This window comes from Oncorhynchus gorbuscha, linkage group LG05, assembly GCF_021184085.1.
Source record: "Oncorhynchus gorbuscha isolate QuinsamMale2020 ecotype Even-year linkage group LG05, OgorEven_v1.0, whole genome shotgun sequence".
In the NCBI taxonomy this organism is placed as follows: Eukaryota; Metazoa; Chordata; class Actinopteri; order Salmoniformes; family Salmonidae; genus Oncorhynchus; species Oncorhynchus gorbuscha.
The window spans coordinates 59,385,154-59,395,153 of record NC_060177.1 but is presented as its reverse complement, the minus strand read 5'-3'; the positions used below and the strand labels follow the sequence as shown (position 1 = coordinate 59,395,153).

At 43.4% G+C, this 10,000-nt stretch overlaps 1 protein-coding gene across 1 annotated transcript in view; it reads right to left on the bottom strand.

The window, feature by feature from the left end:
- Positions 1-10,000, bottom strand: part of LOC124036191 (homeobox protein cut-like 2) — a 126,571-nt gene that overhangs the window by 23,751 nt on the left and 92,820 nt on the right. Inside the window, 1 exon segment of the mRNA XM_046350435.1 lies at positions 5,505-5,583. Coding sequence (XP_046206391.1) covers positions 5,505-5,583 — 79 coding nt within the window.

The window sequence follows — 10,000 nt, the reverse complement described above, 5'->3', positions numbered from 1 at the left end:
CCAACGTTTCAACTAATGCAGACCTCAGCCCTGCCAAGGGCCCAACAAACATACAACACACAAACACACACACACACAGTAAGTGAGCTCCCTGCTCAGATGAAAGGTACTGTGTTCTTCAGGAGAGACGGGGGGAGAGCGAGAGAGAGAGAGGGATGAGGTGATCCTGAGGGAGGTGTGTGAGTAAAGAGAGGGGAGGGGGCAGAGCAAACACCTGGAGCGCCAATCTCAGGGCTACGCTCCTGGCGACAGGGCCCCGCTCCTCCTCTCAAAGCGACAGCTACAAACACCAAGGTTCAAACGTAACCGCAGAGTCAGAGATGCTCACACAGGAGGGAGAGAGATGAGGAGAGAGGTGCTACTCAGGAGAGCCAACTCAGTCATGGAAACTGTCACTGTTTTTCACATCCTGTGAAGAGGAAGTAGTATATTTACACTGACCAAAAAAGTATAGAGGTGAAAATCTAAACAAATAATTACTTTTTGGGGGACCTAATATTTTGTCGACAATTTCAATGGAGCATAGGAATATACAGTTGAAGTTGGAAGTTTACAAACACCTTAGCCAATCACATTTAAACTAGTTTTTTCTCAATTCCTGACATTTAATCCGAGTAAAAATTCCCTGTCTTAGGTCAGTTAGGATCACCACTTTATTTTAAGAATGTGAAATGTCAGAATAATAGTGGAGAGAATGATTTATTTCAGCTTTTATTTCTTTCATCACATTCCCAGTGGGTCAGAAATGTACATTCAATCAATCAGTATTTGCTAGCATTGCCTTTAAATTGTTTAAAGGCAATGTTTCGGGTAGCCTTCCACAAGCTTCCCATAATAAGATGGGTGAATTTTGGCCCATTCCTCCTGACATAGCTGGTGTAACTGAGTCAGGTTTGTAGGCCTCCTTGCTTGCACATGCTTTTTCAGTTCTGCCCACACATTTTCTATGGGATTGAGGTCAGGGCTTTGTGATGGCTACTCCAATACCTTGACTTTGTTGTCCTTAAGCCATTTAGCCACAACTTTGGAAGTATGCTTGGGGTCATTGTCCATTTGGAAGACCCATTTGCGACCAAGCTTTAACTGATGTCTTGAGATGTTACTTCAATATATCCACATAATTGTACGCCTCATGATGCCATCTATTTTGTGAAGTGCACCAGTCCCTCCTGCAGCAAAGAACCCCCACAACATGATGCTGCCACCCCCGTGCTTCACGGTTGGGATGGTGTTCTTCGGCTTGCAAGCCTCCCCTCATTTCCTCCAAACATAACGATGGTCATTATGACTAAACAGTTCTATTTTTTTTTAATCTGGCCAGAGGACATTTCTCCTAAAAGTACGATATTTGCCCCAATGTGCAGTTGCAAACCATAGTCTGGCTTTTTTATGGTGGTTTTGGAGCAGTGGCTTCTTCCTTGCTGAGCGGCCTTTCAGGTTATGTCGATATAGGGCTCGTTTTACTATGGATATAGATACTTTTGTACCTGTTTCCTCCAGCACCTTCACAGGGTCCTTTGCTGTTGTTCTGGGATTGATTTGCACTTTTCTCACCAAAGTACGTTCATCTCTAGGAGACAAAACGCGTCTCCTTCCTGAGCGGTATGACGGCTGCGTGGTCCCATGGTGTTTATACCTGCGTACTATTGTTTGTACAGATGAATGTGGTACCGTAAGGCATTTGAAAATTGCTCCCAAGGATGAACCAGACTTGTGGAGGTCTACAATGTTTTTTCCTGAGGTATTGGCTGATTTATTTTGATTTTCCCATGATGTCAAGCAAAGAGGCATTGAGTTTGAAGGTAGGCCATGACATCATTTTCTAGAATTTTCCAAGCTGTTTAAAGGCACAGTCAACTTAGTGTATGTAAACTTCTGACCCACTGGAATTGTGATACAGTGAATTGTAAGTGAAATAATCTGTCTGTAAACATTTGTTGAAAAAAGTACTTGTGTCATGCACAAAGTAGATGTCCTAACCGACTTGCCAAAACTATAGTTTGTTAACAAGAAATTTGTGGAGTGGTTGAAAAACAAGTTTGAATGACTCCAACCTAAGTGTATGTAAACTTCCGACTTCAACTGTATGTCTTAAATGGATGGAAATGCACATTATGATTGTGGTGTGTGACATTTTGGCTTGGGGACCCAATAATGACATTTTTAGAAGTATTACATTTTCAAAGTGTTCTCATTGCTCAGAGCACATATTTAAACTGTTCCCCATAAAATGCAGAGGACGCATTGGAGTTGCTTCAAAGAGCATGCCTTGTACGACTGAGTGTTCATGACACCGGTGTTTGGTTCTAAATGAACCTATTAAAACTCACGGATAATTAGTCAAGCTTAAACCAAGTTTATTCACCCATTGGATCAATGCAGCTGCATAAGACCAAATAAATAGTCACACCAGTGGTTATATATATATATAGCCCAAATTGTGGTGGAGTCTCCTCCTTCTCTCTAAACATGACATCTTTATTACAAGGCAGGAAGTTAAGTGATACAGGCAATAAACTGTTCCTTCTCCCTTAATGTGACCTGACCTGACCTCGACCCCCTTCCTCACTAATCCACAGCTCCCCATCTTTATCAGTCCCTGCCAACATATGATCGTCTCCCTGCACTCAGTACATTCCGAGCTTAATTGCCTCCACCATATATATTCCTCCTACTGATAACCATTAACTTCTGGTGTTGGCCCTCTAGACCATAGCACTCAATATTTCAATAGGATTCCTGATAATTAACACTATTCAGAACCCAGAATCCATCACCGGTAAAGGTTGCCATTGTCATACTACATGTAATCCTTTGTCACAGGAAACAGTGCCACTCTAAGTCCAGACACACCACCACTATAATAATAGCTATCTTGTTCAGCAGCTGGAGCTTGATGCACTTGCTGACTTTACAGTAAAAAACAAAACCCAAATCTCACTCACACACGAACACGCACACCATTTCCAGCCATGTATTCTCCTCTCTCCCCTCACACTAACATTCTCCTCCTCGTAAACACACTGATGTGAGATACACATTTTTTCTTTAACAAATTGTGAGGTGATTAAAACCTTCTCTATTGAGAGCATGTTCAAGGTAGCCCTGGGTCGTGTCAGGGATGCATACCCTCTGTCTATAACATTCATATGAACTGAGAATATGAAAGCAGCATCATAACATGTGTCATGCGTGTCCAACATTATGCAACTGACATCATCATTGGCACCTATTCCAATAACTGATTTGTTATTGTGGATAACTGATACCTGACACCAAACGTTGCTGTTAACTGGATACAACAGGTCACATTGTCCCCTCCCCCTCCCTGGCTCTCCTCTTGCATTCATTAACTCTGTTGTCGGCCGCTCTGATTGGACCGACGGCCTGTGAGTGTCAGCAGACAGCCAGGATGGAGGGATCCTTTCAAATTAAATAAGAGGGAGAAAAAAAATGTCTGCCAATGAATAGTGATAACGGCATTAAGATTAACGAGCACGGTGTGTTAAGAATAATTGCGTCTGTCAAAACATCAAAAATACATGAGCTGGATGGTTTGTTTGGAGACTGGTGGGAAAGCAGCGCAGTGATGTGTTTATAGGGGAGGAGACTAATAAAGTGAGGGACCACAGCCAACTGACTGTCCTCTGGTGTACCTGGAGCGGTCCACTCTGGGAACAGGGGGGGTGACCTTGGACAGGCCAGTGAGATGCACAATGACACACAAAATACCCTACTCTCCATTTTGTGACTCCTGTTTGGCATCAGATAGGAGGTAAATAATATCAGAAAGATAATAGTGAATAGACTTGGAGACTTTTATCAATTAGCTGTTAATGGAAATGATTGGTATGGCATTAAAGGATTAGACAGCCACTAATAAATCAGCAGCTCAGCTGGCTGCGTTTTCTTTGGTTTTACTGCGGTGGGATGAAATAATAACTCCTTCTGTAGTAGTAAAGCCCAGGAAAAGTCATCCCTACACAGACCTGCAGTGACACAGAGTGCGAGAGCTAAGACTAGAGACTCTGGTGAGGGAGAGTCACCCGGATGCTAATGCTAGTGCAGGTCCAGCTAAGGTCAGAGGAAGATGAGTGTTCTGAATAGGCTAATCCAAGGCCCTCTGATGTAACCAGGGGCCACTCCTTTAGCTTGGTGACATGACGACAAGGCCCATCATAGAGAAGTGATTGGTGGAGATGTCGATGTCATATATGTTCACGTCAAAATAGGAGCTGAAAGTGTGCATGCATGTGTGTGTGCCAGAGGAGGCTGTTGGGAGGCACTATAAGAGGACGGGCTCATTGTAATGGCTGGAATAGAGTGAACGGAACGATATCAAACACACCAAACATACGGAAACCACGTTCGTCTCCGTTCCATTTATTTCATTACAGCCATTATAATAGGCCCGTCCTCCTATTGCTCCTCCCACCAGCCTCCTCTGGTGTATGCGCTTGTGTGTGAGAGCAAAAGTAAGCGTTAAATTCCTATTTTTTAAATCTTCAAACCCAATCCTAGCTACAAGGGTTCCGATACAGTTGAACATGGTTTATGAGTACTCTTTCTTGTCAGTGCCCTGTGCAATTAAAGAGATGAAGTCCTCATTCCTTACATTATCACTGTTGGTTCAGTCTGCTCTTGATAGAACATTTGTTCATGACAAAATATAGCCCCTAAAACCCTCCTGGGTCCTCTATTAAGCCCTTGATACGTGCAGGTATAGGTCAGGAAATCAAACTGAACACATCTTCAAAAGACATCCATTTCTTATCAAGAAAATAACTCCATTCAAAGTGTGTGGTGAAATATCAAGCAGGAGACTTCAAGGCAAAATGGAGACCTTTAAAAGTCAGTCGCTGCATCGCTATTTTCTCTGACACCCACTTTTATCTTGTATTCATTGAATCTGTAAACCGCGTTCTCTACTCTTGCAATGAGTGTTCCTCTGATGTAGCCGGAGATTGGAGTGCATTTTGCTCTTGTCTCCTGCAACAAAGAGCAATGCTGTATAGTGTGCCCTGGCAACAAACAACAACAGAATAAACAGTCTCTCCCCTTCCCCCTCACTTTCCCTGCCGGCCTCATCAGGCCTGCACTCCAGACTAAGACAAGCTACAGTTGGCTTTTAATTGGCCCTCTGCAATCAACAGCCCATCCCCCACAAGGATCGTCTCTCCTCAGCAATGCAACGCTCAAGGACCAGCGCTCGGTTTTGAAGTGGCCCCACAAAGAGCACAGACTCTAAAACATAGATAAGAACTACAGGGTGTCATGTGGATATTTATATATCTATGGCAAGAAAACAGTCACTTTGTATTTTTAGCTTGTCTCAGGTATAACGTTGGCCTAATGACATTGACTTTGGCTTGGTGTGTAGTTGAACTGCCTGGGGAGAGGGATCTCTTGTGGGAGGTTTGTTACATGAGCAATGTTGTGTGTTGTATGTGTCTGCGACTGTGCTGTTGTGATGTGTGTGGCTCAGTTACAGGTGGGAGACTCACCAGGGGCTTCGATAAGCTGCTTGTAGATTCCCAGGAATGCCGACTCTGCCTCCTTACTGCGCTTGTTCAGAGCGACCACCTGGAGACGACAGGACAGGACACAGCCGTCAGGGTGACACTCGGGCTTCAACATTCAAACTAAACCTTTGCCGAAGGAACATTTAGCGACACATAGACACCGAACATCTGCATTTACATGCATTCTCCACTGTTCTGACACATGAAGTAAATAAGCAGCATATAGAGTCGGTGTGCCAACGGGACAGACAGAAACTAAGTTGATCCATCTCCAGAAGGTAATCAGAAGGATGCTACATCACCAGCATGTTGCTCTGACGGGGGTTTGTGTGCTGAATTATGTGAACAAGGTGCTGAGCTAATACTGCAAGCTGATTTTTGGCCTCATAAACCCCAACGATGCGGTGTGTATTGAGGTGACATTTGGCCTGTTCAGCGCAGTTGTGGTGTGCTCTATGAGGCAGGTCAGTGTCTGTGGCCTACATCACACAGGCGCACAGACTCTCCTGCTATTCTCCACTCCACGGGTGATGCAAACCAATTAACAATTCATTTGGATGGACAAAGAAGGGAATTAGTCACCACCTGGCCCCATGGAGAGGGCACCTGCCCTGGTGGGTATGTGGGTTACGGTCCTCATAGCTACAATACACCAGCAGCCCTGTTATCTACTGTAAGTCAGAACAAGTCAATGTCGGAAAGTCTTAGCTTAGCAACTCTCTGAAATACTACATCCGATAGCACAGCAGACTGCTGAGGGGAGGACGGCTCATAATAATGTCTGGAACGGAGTAAATGGAATGGCGTCGTACACCGCGGTCTAAGGCACTGCATCTCCATGCAAGGGGTGTCACTACAGTCCCTGGTTCAAAACCAGGCTGTATCACATCCGGCTGTGATTGGGAGTCCCATAAGGCAGCTCACAATTGGCCCAGAGCAATCCGGGGGTGGTTGGGGTAGGCCGTCATTGTAAATAAGAATTTGTTCTTAACCGACTTGCCTAGTTACAGTTTGGCTGTAATTTCGGAACCTTGATGTCATTTTTCAAAACTCTAGACACAAAACTCACAACGAATGATCAAAATGCACATTTTTCAAAACTCTTAACACTTTTTCCAATTGCTTGGATACAATATACATAAAGCTAAGTTCATTTGTTCATTGAACTAAAATCACCTGTTCAAAATGACACAACTTAACATCAAAGTATTACCATTTCAAAATGCAATTCACACATTACATCTGAGATGACTGTCTATTCATTTCATTACAATGATCTAACTATCAATTGATACAACTGTTCAAATGATAAGTAACTGTTGCATTACTCTTAATGCATAGTTTTATGGAAACTGAAAAACAATATTCCATGTTTAGATCATGAAAGTTTCAGGATAACGAGATCCATTGACACCAATTACCGTGGAACATGAACCAATTGGACGACACTATCTATGAATGTAATATTTCATCATCATTCTTTATCAGACACTGTTTCTATGGTCCCATGTACCACTTTTCCAGACCATGGTTTCAGATTTGACATTACTGTACACTCACCGGCCGCTTTATTAGATACATCCATCTAGTACTGGGTAGGACCACCTTTTTCCTCCACAACAGCCTGAATTATTCACGGTGTTGTACATTAAGAGATGCCCTTCTGCACACCACTGTTTTAAACAGCTGTTATTTGAGCATTTGTGGCCTTTCTGTTAGCTGGAATGAGTCTGGACATTCTCCTCTGTCCTCTCTCATTAACAAGGTGTTTTTCCCACAGAACTACAGCTCACTGAATGTGTTTTGTTTATCGCACAATTCTCTGTAAACTGTAGAGACTGTAGTGCATTAAAATCCCAGGAAGGCAGCTGTTTCTGAGATGCTGGAATCACCATGTGTAGCATCATCAATCATACCACGGTCAAAGTTGCTTAGATTACTCATCTTGCCCGTTCTAATGTTAGGTTGAACAACAACTAAAACTCTATTAAACTCTCTATGTTGAGTTGCAGGCAGCCACATGATTCGCTGTTCGAATGTAATCTTCTTGGTGAGCTAAATCAGGTCTGTAGAGCTGATGGCGTGACCTATGTCACTGTTTTGGATAATGTCAGGTTCCACCATTCTCAAATGGTGCAAGCATGGTTTCAGGCCCATCCACAATTTACCACCCTGTACTTACCCCCATACTCTCCTTTCCTAAAACCGGTCAATACTTTTCAGATTTTGTTCAATGATTCCACGATGTCTGTAGTCCTCTCTTTACTAGTCCTTTTACAGTGATTCATGTACGTGTAGTACCATAATGAAACATTTATCACATATTTTGTACTACAACATTTAATGATTGAAAGAACAACTACACAGTGAAACTATCGGTATCTTGTGTGTGGGAGATCTAAATGAATGTTCCTATGGTATTTCGTGATAAATGAGTTATTTGAAGCAATGATTCTGCAAGTGCAAGGTTTCTTTAAAGATATGAATGCACAATGCTGTCATGTTTTGTCATTGATTATCATGTCTTGTCCCTGTGCTTCCCCTTCTATTCGTTTCCCTCTGCTGGTCTTATTAGGTTCTTTCCCTCTTTCTATCCCTCTCTCTCCCCCTCCCTCTCTCACTCTCTCGCTCTCTCTTCTCTCTATCGTTCCGTTCCTGCTCCCAGCTGTTCCTATTCCCCTAATCAATCATTTAGTCTTCCCACACCTGTTCCCGATCCTTTTCCCTGATTAGAGTCCCTATTTCTCTCCTTGTTTTCCGTTCCTGCCCTGTCGGATCCTTGTCTATATTCACCGTGCTGTGTCTATGTTTTGCCCTGTCGTGTCGTGTTTCCCTCAGATGCTGCGTGGTGAGCAGGTGTCTGAGTCTGCTAGGTTCAAGTGCCTTCCCGAGGCAACCTGCAGTTCTTGATCAAGTCTCCAGTCTGTTCTCGTCTTTACGAGTAGTATTATGCCTTTTGTTTTGTTAAGTATCTTACTGGATTAAAAACTCTGTTTTCGCCAAGTCGCTTTTGGGTCCTCATTCACCTGCATAACAAATGCAGTGTTTTGAACATTGGACAGCCTGTGTTACAAGTGATGACCGTTCTGAGTTTTGTGTCTAGAGTTTTGAAAAATGACAACAAAGGTTCTGAAATTAGTGCCAAAGGGGTTGTAAAAAATGGTCAATAAAAGGTTGAATAAAATTTCATTAAAAAAATAAATAAAACATGGAAACCGCTCCAGCCACGAGTCCGTTCTCCCAATAAGGTGTCAGCAACTTCCTGTGTCAGATAGACCACGTCCACTACAAATGTCCCTCCAATCCAAGAGGAAACTCAATTCTAATTATCGTCATCTATTCTCTATAGAATTCCTATCACTGTTGATTACAGTTTTTATCTGATCAAACATAATGACTTCTATTGAAGGAACCCAGTGCATGTTATCGTCTGAGACCTTCTTTATTGGTCTGAGTTCAGTTCGACAATGTTATTTGGACCGAGGTCTGAAAACACTTATGAGAATGGTGGAGAAACTGTTTAGAGATGGTTATAAGTAACAACTGTGGGAAAGAGAGAGAGACGGAGAGCCCTTGAATGACTGGAATTGTCTTGTGTCCTCCCCGAAGAGACATAACGACAGCATCATGTTTAAAGAAATATCATAAAGATCAAGCAAATCCCTCCCACTCGGAACTGCGAGCCGGAGTTCATGGAAAACGGAAAGGCTGGAGCCCAATCGATATAGATGCAACAGTCTGCAGCCTCTCTCTCTCTCTCTCTCTCTCTCTCTCTCTCTCTCTCTCTCTCTCTCTCTCTCTCTCTCTCTCTCTCTCTCTCTCTCTCTCTCTCTCTCTCTCTCTCTCTCTCTCTCTCTCTCTCTCTCTCTCTCTCTCTCTCTCTCTCTCTCTCTCTCTCTCTCTCTCTCTCTCTCTCTCTCTCTCTCTCTCTCTCTCTCTCTCTCTCTCTCTCTCTCTCTCTCTCTCTCTCTCTCTCTCTCTCTCTCTCTCTCTCTCTCTCTCCAGCTTCTTGATATGCCACAGCTATCAAGTGGATGGATTATGTTGGCAAGGCAGAAATTCTCACTAACAGGGATGTAAACAAATTTGTGCACTAAATACGTATTTATGGGATCTTTTATTTCAGCTCGTGAAACATAGGACCAACACTTTACATGTTGCGTTTCTATTTTTGTTCAGTGTATATATAGCAGGTTGTGTGAACTCACCAGGATCTGTTTCAGACGGACGCCCTGTCCCTGTCCTGTCTACCTTTCTGAAGAATACATCAAATAAGACCCTGAACTGCAAAACGCACACGACCTGTGAACGCAACAGACTCCATTTCCCACAGACACAGGGGTCTCCTGGCCCTCCATCACCCTTTAACGAGAGAACACGGAGATTACCTCCACAATCACACCATTAACCTGTCTGCAGCCGCTAGAGGAGACATCAATCACACTCCTCACGTCAGCACACTCGGTATGCGTAACCCT